Source organism: Strongylocentrotus purpuratus, unplaced genomic scaffold, assembly GCF_000002235.5.
Source record: "Strongylocentrotus purpuratus isolate Spur 01 unplaced genomic scaffold, Spur_5.0 spur5_contig_821, whole genome shotgun sequence".
In the NCBI taxonomy this organism is placed as follows: Eukaryota; Metazoa; Echinodermata; class Echinoidea; order Camarodonta; family Strongylocentrotidae; genus Strongylocentrotus; species Strongylocentrotus purpuratus.
Window position 1 is genome coordinate 905492 of NW_022145526.1, and position 20651 is coordinate 926142.

The window sequence follows — 20651 nt, forward strand, 5'->3', positions numbered from 1 at the left end:
GGGGGGGGGGTCGTGTTTAATCCTACCTCTGACACACGTCGACATTTCATTTTCTTAGCTTGTAACAGGAAGTGCAAGTGTAGGAAATTCCTTTTTCAGCTCATACATATCTCGCCTTGGAACTATCTTTTTATAAATTAGGGATTTGTCCTCAAACTCTGTAAAGATAAATTAAATTTCATTGAAGTTAGTCAAAAACATGTCTATTTACAAGCCGAGCTAGAAAAAACCCTGGACATTCAATTTCTCAGCATGTTACATGAGATGGAAGTTTATTAATATCTCTTTCAGCTCTTAAGCTATATGTCTATCAGACATTTTTCTCCAAAATTTGGCTTTAATGATACTTTAATTGCATTTATTCATAAATGCGTCACCGAGCAACAGTGTCAGATTTTGTCAAACGTAATCATCGTATAATTAGATTGCATATGACTTCTAATTCATGAAAAGCAAGGAATTATTTTCTAAATAGCTGATTGATCGTTCACAATAATTGTTTGATTTGAGTTTCGTTTTTCTTTAATGGAACGCACATTGGAACACTCTTAGAAAATTATTGGATGAATTACCAAGCATTTTGTACAAATTAGCAGTACAATTTGCAAAAATTTAGTCGAAAACGTGTGTTTTGCTTCACTGGTAATCATATCCGGACCAAGAATCGACATTTAAGTGTGTCGCCATGCTCGATTAAAGTGATAATTAATTACAGATCTCATATTTTTACGCATCTTTACGAGTCTCTGTCTCTGGTATCATAACATAAACGGCCTTTCATAACGTCGTATTGTTCGTTCGCTCTCTCTCTCTCTCTGCCTGTCTATCCCTCTCTCTCTCTTTTCCTCTCTCTCAGTCTCTCTCTTTCTCTCTCTCTCTCAGTTTCCCTAGATCACTTTTCTCCCCTTCCCCTCTCTCTCTCTCTCTCGTTCTCTCTCTTTCTCTCTGTCTCTCTTCCCCTCTCTCTCTTAGTCTCCCTGGATCACTTTTCTCCCTTCTCTCTCTCTTTCTCTCTCTCTATCTATATGTTACTTATACCATCTTCTTAACCCCCTCTTAACCCTTCTCTGTCCAATTCTTATCACTTAAAGATGATTTTAGATAAAAACACACCCTAAAACTCTACAATTTGATGAAATAAAACAACTATTTCGTAAAATTCTGTTTCTTTGATTTGTTTTATAAATATATATTTACATTTCATAAGAAAAGTAAATAACTCATATAATGGTCAGCTACGATGTTGTTCTATCTGTTGTTTTACCTGTTGTTTTAAAACATGCAGACAGCCTCAACAAAAAACACGGAAAGTCAAAAATAAATGGACATCGGCAATAGCTAATAATTGACTATAAACCATTTAATACCAAACATTCATGTACAGGTAGAGGACGCCACTTTCATGATCAATGTTAAAGAAAATAATGGAAAGGAAGAAGAACCACCAAAACAACGAAATAATGTAAAATACACAGTTTTTTCTCAATTACTTTAGATGGGGTTCAAATGTGCATTTTTGTTCAATGCTTTTGGGGTATTTTTCAAATAGTTTCTCGTCTATTCTTTTATGAGAAAAGGGAATTCAAACCTCAAATAAATAACGATAAGATCATCCATATCTGCCAGAGATGCAATCAGGCACGATACCTTGATAGTAGAGATCCCCCTAAATGCTTGCCACACAATAAACACTGGCTTTCAGAATTTTCTTCTCTGGGATCACTATTATCCGAGATACATATAAATCCAATCAACAATTGCATGATATCCTGAAATGGAACATTTTTTCCATACGGCGTACTAAACACAGGTACATAATAAACATAAATATATTTGGGGTGCTTATCAGAATGAAAAGGGGGACGTGTCAAGATAAAAGAGGCAGTTAATCACCAGAGGTGAAAAGGGGTATTTATAGAAAGGAACAAGATGCACTTTTCAAAGTGGAGAAATGGAGAAGGAAAATGGAAAGTAACAGATAGAAGAACTAGTCTAATTCTGAGAACGTTTAGAGAACAAAAGATTGAGAGGACGAGATAATTTCGATAATTGTTTTTTTCGATGCCAGTAAAGACCGAATATAGAAACGGAAACGGAGAAGAAAAAGAAAGATTTACATGGCGGAGGGGGGGGGGGGGGGGTTGGAAGGAAGATCCTTCACCTGAGATAGTGTATCGTGTATTTTGCATGTGTTAATCGTTCGTGACGTAGCGTCTTATCGGCATACAGTGTTAGATAACATGACATGCTTTAGAAACATGGCGAGAGATTTTACAGCGTACAAAGAAAAATGAATATGTTAATGTAATATGTAGGCTACATTTGCAGCGTATACATACGTTCTATAACTATTTTTCAAAGTAAAGAAAAAAGAGAACAAAAAGGAAAATTCAAAATACAAGCTTTGATATGTAAAAGGGCAATCCAACCCTTGTTTAAGTTTTAATTGTATGAAAACAGAAAAAGTAGATAAATGAATGGCGAAAGTCTAAAATAAATCGGACCAATAGTAATAAAAACGTTATAAAAAAAAAGGGATCACTATAAAGTCTATGTGTATTTTAAATTGGCAGATTGGTCAGTGAATTGTGACGTATAGTGATTGATAACTCATCCATTTGTCGTATATAAAAAAAAATCATTATATTTCTCCCTTTTTTTTTCGCAAAAGCGCCTTCTCCCTTGGGACACTACTCAAGATATATCATGGATATAGCATATTGTTAAAGGTCCACTTAATTGACCGCCCCGAGCCTTTTTTTTTGTTGGGGGGGGGGGGGGGGGGGGTTGTTGTTGTCATTTTGTGAATTAGAAGTTTGGAACATATTGGATAGTTGCCCGCCACAACATCGTAGATACATTACCGATTCAGCCAATTTAAAGAGCCCATAATATCTATAGTGATTACAACTTTCAGCAATGCATAGCTTTCTCATTTTTGTCCGATTTCATCCAAACTTTCACCAGTCTACTTCTCAGATTTTTCTCCTTTTCTCTAGAGAGGTTAGATAACAAGGTTAGATTTCCCTTTCAGGGTACTTAACAAAACTTTGTACACAAAGTGCATGGGCCAGTAGTCTGTTCCGAAATAATCGTCCCATTTCCCCCATAAGAATTGACCGAACAAAGTTACTTAGACCATCCATGCCATCTACGAAGAAGATATCAACCTGAACTTTGTCCTCGCGGGTTTCGTCCCCGAAAAGGGAAATCAAGTCGATCACATTTGGTCACCACATCTATACCCATGCACCAAACTTTGCCAGTAAGAAGTTGTAGGTACATCTATTTAGACACAAAAACTGAAGAAACAAAATCTAAGGTGGGGATTAATTTTCAGTGGAACGTAGTGTACATATGGAATTTTAGTCTTCCGGAATATGTATGATAGGTATTCAAAAGAGATAAAACAATAACAATCCTTTCGTAAATCAAGAGCCCAGAAGCCAGACACAAGGTTACCAGATAAATCATTAAAAGCACTCTAAATGGTAAGCAGCAAAATATCGTACAGTCGAGAAAATATGTGTTGTGTATTGATAACTAAATGTACTTGTATAGTATGTATATTTCCTTTTACAACTCTATTTTGATGCTCGAATTTGAATAGACACCTCAATCGAGGCAAACACACAAAAGTATTCTCTTTTGAATTGTGTTCTTGAATACAAACGTGGTTACAATGTTAAAATCACATTTGACTAGACCGTCTGTCAATATCATGCAGTCTGCGCATTTATAAATAGAAGTGGGTTTTCCCACAGAGCGTAAATGCACCTTTGAACTTAATAATAATAATAATAGTGGCTACTTGTATAGCGCACAGGTCCACCTTTCGGTGCTCATGGCGCTTAATGGCGGTATTCATCATTTTTGTCTTTAGAGGGTGACTTATTTAGGCTTTCGGTGGTGGAAATATTATTATTTTGGAGATCCACTTTGTTATAGTCCTGGATAATAGAGCAAGACGTTTTATTTGCTTTCATTAGTATATTTGGAAGAGTATAGGACGGTAACTTAACCTGTTTTCCACCCTTCTTCCTCCACTATAGTTCCTTTATCTCCGTCCATTTATCTCTTTCTCTTCCTCTTTCTCTGTCAACCATTACAGGACTTTACCAGTGTCAATCAACAATACCATATGCAACAAAATAAATATACATGTAGTTATAGACTAGGTTTACAGCGTGTATATACTTACTATAACTATTTAATAATACAAAAAGAAAAACATGTGAGGAAATATACAAAATACGACATTTCAGACATGTGTATATTAAATGTACTTTACAAAACTGTGTACAAAAACATGTTAAAGACCTGGGGTGTTTCACAAAGAACCTAAGTGAAATTTATCCCTTAGTTGGACTTTACAATTATGAAAAGCCGTTAGCATCTTTGGAAACATTTTGTAAAAAGTTATTTTAAAAATCAATCAAATCAATCATATTTTATATTATCACGAATATTTCATGTTCTTGATGTGGAAATTATGGAAAGCCTTAAATATTTGAATTTTTGCTTTTAAATACATCTTTTAAAGACTGCAAATGGCTCTCCAACTTAGAGTTAAGTTTGACTTAGGCTCTCTATGAGACACCCCTCCCCCATAAGTGTGTATCGAAATAGTCGCCCCATTTTACCCATAAAAATTGACTTTCTTTTTTCACCAAAGACATAAAGTAAACAACATTTCAATCGACATGCGGTTATCACACCCCTACCCCTCTTCGAAAAACAGGAAAAGAATGACAGATTTATAAAAATGGGAGGGGGGGGGGGGAGATTGTTTCAGAAGCTAGCTCATTTATAAATGGATTTTCCTCGATGTCATATACTTGATATCATCTGGGGTGTCATTTCTTTATGATGGGGAAACATCAAAATGAGGTTTTCTCCAGTTTCATGCCAGAGTTTGCTATGCATGTCTAATAGCATGACCAGATGTAGGTGTTTTATATTATCATCATTTCTACAATTTAATATATGATAACCATAATCCTCACTTACCCCATTCTCTTTTCAATGTTATAAAATGCGGATAAAGACATTAACAATTTCACGTAAAAAATCGATAATCTGTACACAATAGGTTAAATTGAATTAAATCAAATTTGACTAAACGGAATCAAATTGAAGCAGTCATTATTTCGAAAAAGACAACTGCCGAATTTACATGTACATGCAATATACAAAATGAAATCTTAAATTATAACAGAATATTATTACATTCCGTAGGATGTTCAGTTAAGAAATAAAACTTCCGACTGTTAAATTGGGCTAATTTTTGTTAATAGAATGTTCTTCTCTACATCAGAGCAGACTAATCTGTCACATTATTAGTCCACAGAGCATTTAATGTAATGGCTTTCCAGACAGGGTACAATCTGAATACAAAGGAACGCAGCAATATTTACGCCATGGTCCTGTAAGGCTTTAAAAGAAATTTGATTCGATATATTAATCAAGTTCAATGTACGGTAGCATAACTAAGAAGAGTAAAATGATATTTTAAAATGAAAACAAAACGATAAGACCAATGAACTTACAGGATGACCCATGAAAGCTTACAAGCTTATTTAAATTGAGACCCTAATAACAAAGTCAGTATTAAATAATTGTTACCTCATTTAAATATACAAAATAATCAAATTACAAATATAAAAAAAAATAATGTCAAACAAAATAACCTTTTAAATACTGTACTTTGATAATAACATCATAAGGGATATAACACTAATAAGAAGTTAATCAATATTTAACAATTTTCAAGTTAAACATAATATGAAACCATATCACGTTATCACTTGCTTCTATTTATTGCGTCTCAAGTGGTAGGTACCTTTCGAATTCAACTTTAAAGTTGGTAAAGTTTTGAATTGCTTCTAAGTAGCATTGAATTTTTTTGGATAAAATTGTAGGAAAAGACACAAGTGAAAATTGATGCCAGACGTTTAATTTTTGTGTGTGTGCTTTGAGACAGACACTTGCAAATTAAATATCAAAAACAAAATTATAGCTACGAATACCGGCTTACTAAAGAGATTCTTCTTGCACTCATTAGAGTAAATCGCAAAAACGAAGAGCCAAGACGAAAAAGTGTCAACAGTGTGTCTGTAGTCGTTGTTATTCTTTGATTTTTACTGTAACAATCATTTGTTAAAATATCAAAGAGAAATCAATTACACAAGGATAATAGAATATAGTTTATGTAAAATTTACGTATTAATATATCAGTTCAAAAGAGGGACGTTATTATTATATTGGATAATGTCAACTGCATAGAGGCAACTAAATGGGTACCTGATATGCTTGAGCGCTAGTTACTTTGACAGCTCTGCTACGACCAGGGTAATATGTGTAATATTTTGATAGCATTTATTCAGGTAAAGAAAACACCGGTATAAAAATATTGAACATGCTAGTTACATTATAATTCTATGGAGAGACAATGCTATTATGTGATGGAAACGTATATTTTCTAATATGTTATATATCATTTCTATGTTGGCGTTACATATGCTCGTGCCTCGCCTTTCTTTATATTCTTATTGTTTATTCTTGATTTGTTACTCTCTTATTTGTCCTTATGCTACGTTTTTACCAGTCTTCTGAGTGCATTAGTTGGTTGGGCGGAGGGACCTATACGGTTACAGTAATTAAGTTTGCTCTCTTCTTCCCTGCCATCTTTTGCACTCAGAATATTGCTACAAAAATTGGTATTTGCACAGTTTTTGTCATTCTAATTTTGTATTTACCATGTTTATATTGTTATATTTCATGAAAGTGCCGAATAAATAATACAATACAATACAAAATACAATGAGCGTCAGAACCTGGCGGATACCGGCGCTATATAAATAACCATATTATTTTTTTTTTAAATCTATCGAGAGAATGGAAATCTTCTCGTTCGTTTAGTTATCACATAATAAACATTAAAATATGACACTTGATAGGCCCATTTTATAGTAGAGCTGGAGCAGAGAAGACTGTATACACACGAGCAATAATGGTAATATATCAGTGTTACATGGATTACAGTGATACCTTGATGAAATATAACTTCTTGTCACAAGCAAACGCGAGCATGTCTGGAGAGAGGGAAACCAAGTAACACCAATCTTAACTAAGCTTCAGATTAAGTACCTTGAACTCAACTCTCTCCTTCAGGTTCAAACCATCAAGGTCATAGAGTCTGATGACCACGTTATCATACTTACGATCAACACTCGCTACATACACCCTGTCCTGCTCATCCACGGCAGCATACAGGTGTACATCGTCTGGAGCTTGTAGAGACTTACCAGCATTCCATTCCCTGTCATAGACCATCACCACGCTTGGATTGATGTTACATGAGCTCGTGACGATCAAACCCGACCTGGTAGAAGATACCTGCCTCGTCGTGTTGTGTTTTGTTGGAATAGTGTGTTTGAGAGTAGATCCTGTCGGGTCATAGATATAGACTTGCTTCGAAGTGTTAGAGATGAGGATTTCATCTGATTGACTTCTGTTTATTCCGATAATATAGCCACTGTTTTTCACATGGATGGTTGATTTTCTGAATCCATTGGGAGAATATACGTGTGCTTCAGTGCTACCCGTCGATATACATAGCGACCTGTCTTGTTGAAACACAAGATCATGAGACCACATGTTACTTGGTATGTTTGCATACTGCTCTTGTTTACCAGCTGAATCAATGATATCTATACCATGTCTATTACTATATCCGATAGCTACACTGTCATCAGAGTACGGGGTCATACCTGACATCCATCCCCGTAGACTAACACCCTGAATGACTTCCAATTTGGGAACTGATTCTGAGATGCTCCCGAGGTCCAGACGAGTATCATCTGCAGACTTGGACGTCTTCTTCTGTGCTTTCTTCGCAATGGCTGCCGCAGAAGTGTGATCAGTAGTTGATTCTGAGATGCTCCCGAGGTCAAGACGAGTATCATCTGCAGGCTTGAACCTCTTCTCCTGTGCTTTCTTCGTAAAGGCTGCCGCAGAAGTGTGATCAGTAGCCTCCTTCAGCATGGCATCCAGCTCCTCACAGAGCAAGGTATGAGCATACAGACCGTCTGTCTCAAGATGACCCAGTCTGTCATTATCTACCAGTGTTATTGAACTACCAATACTCTTGATTCTCTTTAGATCGTTGGATTGTAAGACGTTGAGGTCGTCATCGAAACTCCGCTTTACTGCATTGATGCGCTCAATGAGATTTCGATGATTTTCTTCAAGCTTTTTGGCCTTGATGCTGTAGGCTTGACCGACATCGTCTAGTAATCTCTGCACGGCAGTGTATACTTCATGACGTTGTACTTCCACATTCTGAATGTTTTTCTCCAGTTCTGATTTCTTAGTGGCACAACGCTGGACTAGGTCATTCACCTAACAGAGAGATGAATAATAGAGAAATGAAAAGAACATGTTGGAGATTGAGATGTATGCCAATAACATGGAACCTGATTTTGCGCGTGTCTTATGTTTTACAAAAAATAGAACCATGTCCCTTCATCATTTTCATACAAAAAGTAATGCAACCAAATAAGTCCATTTCTATAAATGCATTAATATCAGATACACAGAGCTAGTAATAGTATTTTTATAATCAGCATCGTCATCATAATCATAAACAAAGACAAATATATATGTATTGTTATTTTGATGCAAAGTACTTACAAAAGATAACAATTGGTATGGGCCCTTTTGCACGGAAACTAAATAATGATTCATTGATTCCATACATTTATCTCAATGATTTTCGAGGATTAAAATTTTCAATTCCTAGAAAAAGGTAACTACAAAGTTATGTGGGTAATCTGGGCAGGTTCCCTTTTCACCTATTAAAAGGTAAACCACAAAATGGAGGTGGTAACGAAGAGACAGGGAGATTGAGAAAAACAGAAAAACAGGAAGAGAAGAAAGAATTAGGCCTATAGGTATTGAGTGCTCCGTTTTTATGAAGCCTTAGCTTTAAGAGGCATCCTATTCAATTTGTTTTATTTTTACACTACATGCCTTATATTATTAATTTTAAATGGTTCTAAAAAAATGACTGAACTGAACTGAGTTAAAATTGAGATGATATTACTAAACACTCTGGATTTTTTTGACCAAGAATCTTTAACTAATGTGCTCTATGAAATGTAGCTAAGCTTTAATACTAACTTCAATGAGCCCCCCCCCCCCCCGCCTCAGCGACAAGCAACAATTTTTCCGTTCAATTGTATGTTTCGTGATATCTATAAATAATAATGTTTTGAAAAATATATGGATTTTCTCTATTTTTGAAGTATTGGATTGGAATGTAGCTTTTTTATTAAAGCATAATTATGTTTTGAAACGCAGAAGCATATTTAAGAATGTCGGATTGGGGCTTACACTGTGCGTGCAAGCACTGAATCCAATGACCGGGGTAATAGTATATTTGTAAAGCGCTTAGAGACATTTGTAATAAGCGCTATATAAAAATTAAATATTATTATTATATTAAACAAGGTTCAAGGTTCAAGGTTCATTTTATTTCTTTCTTTCACAACATTTTTACGTATAATAATAGAACAAAAAACAGCATAAGAAAAAACAATTTAAGTGCAATTTTAAGTCGATATATAATCCAAATGAAAGAAAGTGGAGACCTTAGAAAAGCTGGGCTTGTAAGAGGTCCCCATATAACACAATCCAACAATGTTTCACTTAAACATACATCATATAAAAGTGTTTCTATAATATTATTGATCATCTAGCTCGACAGAGAGTTTATTATAACGTGAGGAAGTGTAGCGACCGAGCCGAACGACTGCTTCTGTGAAATTGAAAAGTGAAATCAAGTATAGGTTGAAACGTCACAAAAATCCCAGCCTCATTCAAAATAATGATTTACATGCGAGCAAAAGCAAGAGCTGCATGTCTTGTGAGAGGGGTGGCAAAGTGTTGTCCCACCCTCTTTACTAGAGAGAAGTGCATTGGTTTTTTCGGTCTACCCGCTTCAAGACCATATATAGTCGACAGAGCTTCTTCAAAGATAAGAAATATTCCAGCTATTGAAATGCGAGGAAGCTTAGTGATCGAGATGAAAAAAAAATAGCGTTTTATAAAGTTGATTCCATATTTTAAAGCAATTAAAAAGCTTTTCTATTCTGTAATATTATCAAATGTAATTGTGCTAAATTGTCTAGCGCGCCGGTGAGGGAATTACCTGCTTCCCGTTTATTGGGCCTTGGCGTAGAGCATACTGTAATTGTGTAGCTACAGCAGAATACTAAACATTCTGATACATCATAACTAGTTCATGCCATTTCATCGATTGTTCCTTTCTCTTACGAGAAGCTACATTTAGGGAGTCGACATGGATTACTGAAAACATGTATTTTGTAATCTATTCAGAACTATTAAAAACTAATCGATATGCGGCGAAATTATTTTAGCTGCCACCTTGATACAACTTTTTTTTTACTAGCCTCTCCGATTTGATGCTTCTGAAAGAAAAGGTACATCTATTAATCTACGATGAAGCGTAGAGACGGACAGAGAATTTTAGAATCTGAAAGGGTGCGCCCCCTCCCCGCTTCTGGCGCCTATGGTACCTTAAATGAAATCACGTTTACCTTAAGCCGTAACTCCTGCTCGAAATCAACCTGATTCTTGATTTTGTGAATTTGATGACCAACGATCACGCACTTGAAACAGACGTGGACCTTACAATCCTCACAAAACATATCTTTGTTCTCTTGTTTGTGGATGCAGCACTTCTCAGAAAGATGACCAATGTTGACCTTCCCGTTGATGATATCCTGTAAGGATACAATCTCATGACCTTCAAAGAGTGATGTCAGCTGCTTATGGCTGTAGTCGCAATTAGTGCACATATATAAATTACACGTTTTACAGAATGAGACAGCATCTTCATGAAACTTGCAAGCAGTGCATCTCGGACACATCTCAAGGACAGCATTCATCCCTCCACACTTGGCGTGATAATCGTCTACGAGTCCGTTGACCGTCACATTGGTGAGGAAATCATCGACACGCTTCGCAGACAACTTAGTGGTATTCCTGCAGAGAGGACAGATCATGTGATCAAGATCCTGATGGGACAGGTCATAGTTCTTGAGACATTTCCGACAGAAGGTGTGACCGCATGAAGTCAGGATTGTTGCTTCGTCGAAGATATCAAGACATAGTGGACACGTCAGGTTCTCTGGAGAGCTTGGAGCTTTCTCTTCCTCAGCCCTCTCAGCCATTGGTGCAAATATCGGATTTTTGGCTTATTACAAAAACAAGCTCACTCTACAAATATATCCAATGTCCAATAAAGCTTCCAGTGTGATTAGCTAATGTGTAAAAAAAGCCAACAGTCAATTCATGCGAGCACAAACAAAAATGAAGTTAAGTAGTAGATTGTACCATCATGGGCCTACTATAATTGTACCAATATCTCGGTTGTACGTAACATGTGTGTCCTAACTGCATGCAGTTCTGTACCAATTTCTCACGTTGAATACAAATGTGTAACTTTGATCAAAAGTACTGAGTCTCTGTTCAAGTGTATACAACAATACAAATATGATTACAATGCTAAACTAGCACGAGATTGCCTGTAAAAATAATACAGTTTGTGCATCTTATAAATAGAATCGGGTTTTCCCACATAGTGTGCGCGCGCAGCTATGAAGCACCTTTGAACTGAATGGCGGTGTTCATCCTTTTTATCTATAGAGGGCGAATTTTTAGTTTTTAGTTGTGGATATATTGTGTTAGAGATTCACTAATAAGTAGAGCCCTAGGTAAAAGAGCAAGACAATTTATTTGCTTTTATCTTTTTTTTTTTGGAAGGGTAAAGGAAAGTAACCACATATTTCACTCCTTCTTTCTACTACTTTTCCTTAATCTTCTTCTATTTCTCTCATTCTCTTCCCTTTCACTGTCAAAATTTCTCTTAAATTTTATACGTATGGAATCCTACGAGGCTACATTTATTACAATGCAACATTAGCCTGAATAAACATTTCACAACTTCCTCTCTTATAAAAAATAATTTAGGCTCATAAAAATAATAATGTGAATCGTGTCTGTATCAAGAGCTGATAATGATAAAAATTATATCAAATAAAATATATAAGCCGTATTGCACGGAAATATGGTTCATTTGAAATAATAATGTTTTAAAAGTAATCATAGTGATCTTCAAGGTGATGTTGTGAAGAGTAGCACTATCAATCGCTTCAAATCTGGACTTTAGAACTGGAGGAAAGATGCCCCAGATAAATATGATGACAACCCCAACCAAAGATAACCATGGATAGGAACAACAGTCTAAAGACTGAATAATCCTGGATCAAGTGAGTATACAATAATTAGTAAATTTTGTGAAACTTCATTTTAAGATAACAAATGTTTTTTTCATTGTAAAGTGAGTGGGTTGTTTTGGACCAAGAAAAATAGCAGAAAAACACTGAAACAGTGCTGAAATCATATATCTGTGTCCAATGGTTTTCAATGGTTGTGTGTTTCAGCAATATTGATATAATTATGTTATCATATTTATGATTGCAGAATCTCACAAAAGCCCTACATAATGTGGCCTAAACAATTACGCCTATATACACTGTTGGTCATAAAGGTGAAATATTTTTTTTTACCCCAATTTATGGAATGATTTTGAGAATGATTTATTCCTAATAGATCTAGATAATAGTATACGTTCTAAGATGTTATTGAACAATAATTTGCGAGTGTTGGTTTTGTGTGACTGCTAAAGCATGTGCATGCTACCATGTTTATAAACTAGGGGACCTACGTCCTTAAGTCATAACTGACAGTAATGCGGATTAATGCCTCACAAAAGGGCACTAATATAGCTAATAGACACAGCTTTGATCCTGGGGCCTCACAGTTGCGAGGCCAATACTTTGCCACTGAATCATGACTGTACGAAGCGGGGTCTAGGGTATGGGGCAGCCCCCACAAATGAAAAAAAAGAAGAAAAAAGATTATTATAAATAATTCATTGCATTTTACCACGGTCCCCAACAGGAAAAATTCCTCTGTGTAGCTATGCATTATGGTTCAAGTCATGGCCATACCTAATTCCCTTTCAGGTCGTACATGTCTCGCCTTGTGACAATTAAAAAAAATAAAAAAAATCGTCAAACTCTGTATTAATTTCACATTTCATTGAAGTTGGTCGGAAACACGTCGATTAACAAGTCGAGCTGAACCAAAACCTCGACATTTCATTTTCTCTGCATGTTAAATGAGGTGAAAGTGTATTAATTTTTCTTGTTATAGGCCATATAGGCTATATGTCTAGATAACCCTTTTTTCCAAAGTTTGGCTGTAAAGGATACTATGATTGCATTTATTCATTAACGCTTCACCAAGCAACAGATTTTGGTATACGTAATCATTGTATCATTAGATAGCATAATTATGTCTTATAATTCATAAAAAGCAAGGAATTATGTTTTAATAGCTTATTGATTGTTCACAATAATTGTTTGATTTGAGTTTCGTTTTTGTTTAATGGGACGCACTGTATTATGTGAAGCATTGGAACATTCTTAGAAAATTATTGCATGAATTACCAAACATGTTGTACAAAGCAATACAATTCTCTATGAACTATTAGTCGAAAACGTGTGTTTCGCTTTATTGGTAATCATATACGGACAAAGAATCGACATTTAAGTGTGTCACCATGCTCGATTAAAGTGATAATTAATTACAGATTTCATATTATTACGCCATTTTGAATAGTCTCTGTCTTTGGTATCAAACCATATATATATAAACGACCTTTTATAAGGTCGTATTGTATTTTCGCTCCCTCTCTCTCTCTCTCTCTCTTCCTCTCTCTTTTCCCGTCTCTATTCCCCCTCTCTCCCTGGATCACGTTTCTCCCCTTCTTAACTCTCTCTCTCTCTCTCTCTTTTCTTACTCTTTCTCTCTGGATCACTTTTCCCCCTCCCCCTCTCTCTCTCTCTCTTTCTCTTGCTCTCTCTCCCTCTCATATGGCTCCGGTTGTCTCATTTTCGTTCGCTGGAACACTGCAGCACAAACATAGCTCGTTCGACGTCACTTCCAGACTAGCCAATCAGCTGTCAATGACGTCATATTGAATGCGGCGGCAAATATATTTTGTGAAATTATCGAGAAATGGACTATTTCTAATTGCAAACTAGTTTTATTTTTGGATGGAAACGCCGCCATTGTTATCTTGACATTCATTGAAGTCATCAGAATAGTCATCAGAAAGTTACTTCTCAGATGATTCAAGAGGTCTATTTTGTAGATAAATTTTCAATTTCTTAGAATGTTCCACTGTGTTGCAGGGTACCGGGTGTATGCCGTTGGGTGTGATGTGTTCGCGCGCTTTAAGTACAGGCAACCGCGCCGCCGGGTGTATTCTCGTACTGATGTAGGCGCAAAGCTAGAATGGCTACCACGCCCATTTCCCTCTCTTATTATTCTAAGTTATTCAAACCATACCGCCTCGCCACTTCCATTACGTAATCATTAAAAGGATCCCATATACAACATTTTCCTACTATACGTTGTACCGCATGAAAATACAAATCTCCCTGGTATACCTTACAGTCCAAACGATAAATATGTGCCTTGCTTTGCTAAATATAAATTACTTTGTTAATTAATATCAAATAAAAAATCCTTTAGATATCTTTAAACCATCATTGATATTTAATAATTCATGAGTGAGTAAAAGAAACATACTAAACTATATAATGATATGAAATACTTGGTGGCAATTAGGGGAGTTTGATGTGATGACCGATTGCAACCCTCTGTTAATAACCGAATAGTCCATGGTGTGTCATGAATATCCATGTTTTTGCTTACCTCGGAAAAAATGTTTGCTTTTACTAAATGGAAAAATTACGCTGGGGGGGGGGGGGGGGTTGGATGAAATGGACATAATGAACCAAGCAGAACTGATCTATGATAATGCATGCTTCTTATCCTTCGTGTGCTTGACCTATAATCTTACAATCGCTTGGCAGACTGAGTCCAAAATTCGACTTGTTTCACATGTGTATTATAGGCAATGGCGAGCTTGCAACCTATTTTGAAAAATTACAGTGGGTGAACTTTCAAAAGTCAATGAGACATGAGGGCTCCAATGAAAGAGCTAGTGATAACGTACGTCGGGTGGATGTGCTTTTCGTTTAAACAAAAAATGAATTTTTAACTAGTTTTTTTTTAAACGTCCATAGGCTAACAAGTTAGGCTGCTGACTCTGAAAATAGGGGGCGTTGTGAGACTAAACGGAGCAATATGCTCTCTCTCCCTGGATCACCTTTCCCTCTTTCCCTCTCTCTCTCTCTCTTTCTCTCTCTCTCTCTCTCTCTATCTGCATTATTTCTTCTTAACCCTATCTTAACCATTATCTGTCCCAGTCATCCGATCTGTTATTAATTGCTACCACAAAGATGATTTCAACTAAAAAACACAACATAAAACTCTTTAATTTAATGAACTAAAACAACTATTTCGAAAAATTATTTTCCTTGATTTGTTTTAGCATATATATTTACATGTCATAGAAAAAGGATCTAACTCATATAATGGTCATCTACGATGTTGTTCCACTTGTTGTTTACTTGTTGTTTCAAAACATATAATACCAAACATTCATGTACAGGTAGAGGACACCACTTTCATGGCCAATGTTAAAGAAAATAATGGAAAGGAAGAAGAACAACAAACACAACGAAATAATGTAATAAATACCGTTTATTCTCAATTACTTAAGATGGGGTTAAATGTGCATTTTGTTTGATGCTTTGGGGGTCTTTTTCAAATAGTTTCTCGTCTATTCTTTTATGAGAAATTGAATTCAAACCTCAAAAAAATAACGATAAGATCACCCATATCTGCCAGAGATGCAATCAGGCTTGAAACCTTGATAGTAGAGATCCCCTGAATGCTTCAAGTCAAGTTCATTTATTCAAAACCACACAAAACATGATATAATCTTTTACATGAAAAAGAGACTGGTAATAGTACATCATTAAGTGAATGGTTTTAGGACCCCTGTAGAAGCTAAGCTTGTGAGCGGGGCCCTATAGTCAACAAAATACATACATTAACGATATGGCAAGGTAAATAAAAAGAATATAATGTTTATACAAGGGACGGAAACAAACTAAGCTACAGAATATAGAACACACAAAAAAATATTCAAACACACGCACGCACACACACACACACACACACACACAGTCCTTAGTGGTCTATAAGCATTTGAGAATGAGAAATTATTAAGATACATGCTTGCCACACAATAAACACTGGCTTTCAGAATGTTCTTCTCTTGGATCACTATTATCCTGGATACATATAAATCCAATCAACAATTGCATGATATCTTGAAATGGGACACTTTGGCCTTACGCGGCCTACTATTAAAACACATGCACATTATAAACAGAAAGGAATTTGAGGTGCTTATCAAAATGAAAAGGGGCACGTGTCAAGATAAAAGGGGAACTTAATTATCAGAGGTGAAAAGGGTTTTTTATTTAAAGGAAAAGATGCACTTTTCAAAGTGGGAAAGTGGAGAAGGAAAATGTAAAAGTAACAGACAGAAGAACTAGTCTAATTCTGAGAACGATTAGAGAAAAAAAGATTGTGAGGAGGAGGAGATAATCTGGAAAAAAGTTGGGGTTTCGATGCCTGTAAAGACCGAATATAGAAACGGAAATGGAGACAAAAAAGGGAAAGATTTACAGGGGGTGGGATGATCCTTCATCTGATAGTGTATCGTGCATTTTGCATCGTGTTAATCGTTCGTGGCGTAGCGTCTTAGTGTCATACAAAGTTTTGGGAAATTTTGAAAATTGGGTGGATAAGTGATTCATACAATTTCGATATATTTGGATGCCCCTGTGGATGTATTAAAAGCACTACAAAATTTAGCCCCTAAAACACTTCTGCTTTCGAGAAAAATTGAATATAAAAATATACCGGTGCTCCCGGTAAATTCTGATAAATTTCAAATAGCGCCTGCGGCCGTTACAATGGTAGCTGTGACCATGAACATTTCAGAATATGTAGTTGTGATATATAATTTCCAAACGGGTATAGCTAATCGGTCGAATTTAGTCGAGAAATATCGTTTTATAGCTTAATTAATATCTTGACCTTGAGAGGGAGCTATACAATATAAAGAGTTATTATTTACAATTTCATAACTTTAGACTCGATTTCAACCGCGACAACGATCACTGAATATTGTAGGATCGCATATGCTTCCAATATTTTCATTTGAACCAAATTCATGACCCCATACCAAAACTTTGTATTACCTTTAAGAAACATGGCGAAAGATTTTACAGCGTATAGACTGGAAATGTGATCAAAGCTGGTAAAGATCAATACTACCGAATTCTTCGCCACCTTGCTTTGAAATATTTCTTTTATAACCTCAATAACGATTAAACAAATAGAATCAGTGGATTTGTTATGCTAAAAAAATGTGCTTTTCTTGTGATTTTAATTTGGATAAGCTTACAGTAACAACAAATGGATAATTATTTTACAGAATGATGTCAATATCACATAAGACAAGTTTAATCCAGATCTTCCACAAATATATCCTGTACATCTCCGCAATAATTTGTAAATACAAAGAAAAATGAACATGTTAATGTAATAAATAGGCTACTGTCTACATTTACAGCGTATACATGCTTTCTATAATTATTAAAATATTTTCTAAGTTAAGACGAAAAGAGAACGAAGAAGAAAATTGTATCATGGAAAGCATATTGTTATAGATCCTCTAAGAAAATAGACTATCATGGGTCAAATTTTGTATTTTTATTACAAAGATTTTTTGTGTGTGGTGACTTTGTGTGTTGGAACAAATGAGAATGTTGCCAGCCACTACGCGAGGAGATATTACTGATTCAGCCAAATTAAAGAGCCCATATTTATAGTGATTACACATTTTAAAAATTCATAGCTTTGTCATGTTTGTCCGATTTCATTCAAACTTTCACCAGTCTGCTTTTCTCTAGAGTGGTTTGATAACAAGGTTAGGTTTCCCTTTGAAGATACTTGACAAAACTGTGTGCAAAACAAGTACATGAGCCAGTAAATTGTTCCGAAGTAGTCGTCCCATTTGCCCCATAAGAATTGACCGAACAAAGTCACTTAGACCATCCATGCCATCTACGAAGAAAATATCAACCTGAACATTGTCTTCGGTTTGGTCCCCGAGACAAAGGAAATGCAATTCAGTTATATCGGGTCACCGCATCTATATCCATGCACCAAGCTTTGCCAGGAAGGAGTTGTAGGTACAGTCATTTGACACATCCACTCGGAATCCACTGAAGATCGGGATTAGTTTCCAGTGGAATGTTGTAATAACTATCGTATTCTGGTGTATATATAACATTTTAGTCTCCAGGATTAGGTATGATAGGTATTTGAAAGAGAAATAAGATTAACAAAAGATTGACAGAGAAATTGTTAAAAGCACTTTAAATGGTAAGCAGCAAGATATGGTACAGTCGAGAAAATATGTGTTTTGTAGTGATAACTAAATGTACTGGTATAGTATGTATATTTGCTTTTACAACTCTATTTTGATGCTCGAATGTGGATAGACACCTCAATCGAGGCACACACACACAAGCATTCTCTTTTCAATTGTGTCCTTGAATAAAAATGTGGTTACAATGGTAAAATCACACTTGAGTAGACCGTCTGTCAATATCATGCAGTTTGCGCATTTATAAATAGAAGTTGGTTTTCCCACAGAGCGTAAATGCACCTTTGAGGTTACTGGCGGTATTCGTCATTTTTTTCTCGATAGAGAGTGACTTACTTAGGCTTTCAGTGGTGGATATATTATGTTGGAGATCCACTTTAATTATTAGAATCCTGGATGATAGAGCGAGACGTTTTATTTGCTTTCATTACTATATTTGGAAGAATAAAGGACCGGTGGTAACTACACCTGTTTTAGAACCCCGCTTTCTCCACTATTCTTCCTTTATCTCCGTCCATTTCTCTCTTTCTCTTCCTCTGTCGACCATTAACCGACTTTCCCAGTGTCAATCAACAATAACGTATGCATGCAACAAAATAATGTACATGTAGTTATTTACAGCTTATACATGCTTACTATAACTGTTTACTAATAAAAGAACACAAAACATGTGAGGAAAAATACAAAATACGACATTTCAGACATGGATCTCGTGACTGGCTCCGGCGTGGCCGGGAAGGACCAACGGCAGAAAAAGGGCCATAAGAACGGCGATATAACCTGACTGACTGAGTAATTGAAGCATTACTCACTAGTTGAGTTGGAGCGATTTACTCACAAAATTAGGTTAAATAACTCAATAATTTAAAATACTCATTTGCCATGTCACTATAATGTCAAATTAACAAAACTCATTCCTGTGCGTTATTAATTTCAATTTAATGAGTTAATGCATTCAGTTAAGTGTGTCACTATAGTGTCAAAGTTTATTTGCCTATTTGAGTAAGATTACCCAAATACTTCTTTGTTTGTGTACAAAAACAGGTTAAAGACCTGGGCGTGTTTCACAAAGAACCTAAGTTGAGCTTATCCCTTAGTTGGACTTAACAATTATGAAAAGCCGTTAGCATCGAGATGCGGTTATCACACCCCTCCCCCTCTTCGAATAAAAGGAAAACAATAACAGATTTATAAAGAATGGGGGGGGGGGGGATTGTTCCCGAAGCTAGATCGTTTATGCATGGAATTTCTTCGATATCATCTACTTTATATCATCTGGGGTGTTATTTTGTTATGATGGGGAAACATTAAAATGATGTTTTCTCCAGTTTCATCCCTGGGTTTGCCATACATATCTACTAACATGACCAGGGGTAGGTGTTCAATATTATCATCATGTCTACAATTGATCATATGATAACCATAATCCTTTCTTACATCATTCTCTATCTACCGTTATAAAATGGAAATGAAGACATTCCAGATTCCACGTCATAAATCGATAATCTCTATAGATTCAATTGAATTGAATTGAATTTAACTAAACAGAATCGAATTGAAGCGGTAATCATTTTGAAAAATACAACTGCCGAAGTTACATGAAAGATTCAAAGTGAAATTACTAATTATTACAATGCAGTAATATTTACACCATGGTCCCCAGTGTATTAAGTCTTTGAAATAAATTTGATTTGATGTATTATTAAAGTTCAAACAGTAGCATAACTACGAAGAGTAAAATTACATTATAAAATGAACACAACAATTATGATACCAATGACTTCACATGATCACCCAGGGAAGCTTAAAAGCTTCTTCATAATGGGGTCCTAATGAAAAGGTCAATATTAATTATTACTTTATTTATATATACAAAATAATCAAAATAAAAATTAAAAAACATGATGTCAAACAAAATAACATTTTAAATACTGTACTTTGATAATAACAACATTAGGGATATAACACTAATAAGAAGTTAATCAATATTTTATCAATTTTCAAGTTAAACATAATATGAAATCATTTCACGTTATCACTTGCTTCTATTTCTTGCGTCTCAAGTGGTAGGTACCTTTCAAATTCAACTTCAAAGTTGGTAATGTTTTTAATTGCT

General features: G+C 35.5%; 1 protein-coding gene across 1 annotated transcript; it reads right to left on the bottom strand.

The window, feature by feature from the left end:
* Positions 1–7125: 7125 nt before the first annotated feature.
* Positions 7126–11258, bottom strand: LOC105439740 (E3 ubiquitin-protein ligase TRIM71-like). The gene is made up of 2 exons (XM_030981015.1): positions 10623–11258; positions 7126–8403 (listed from the first exon to the last, which is right to left on the bottom strand). The coding sequence occupies exons 1-2, from the start codon at positions 11256–11258 to the stop codon at positions 7126–7128; spliced, it is 1914 nt and encodes a 637-aa protein (XP_030836875.1).
* Positions 11259–20651: the final 9393 nt, after the last annotated feature.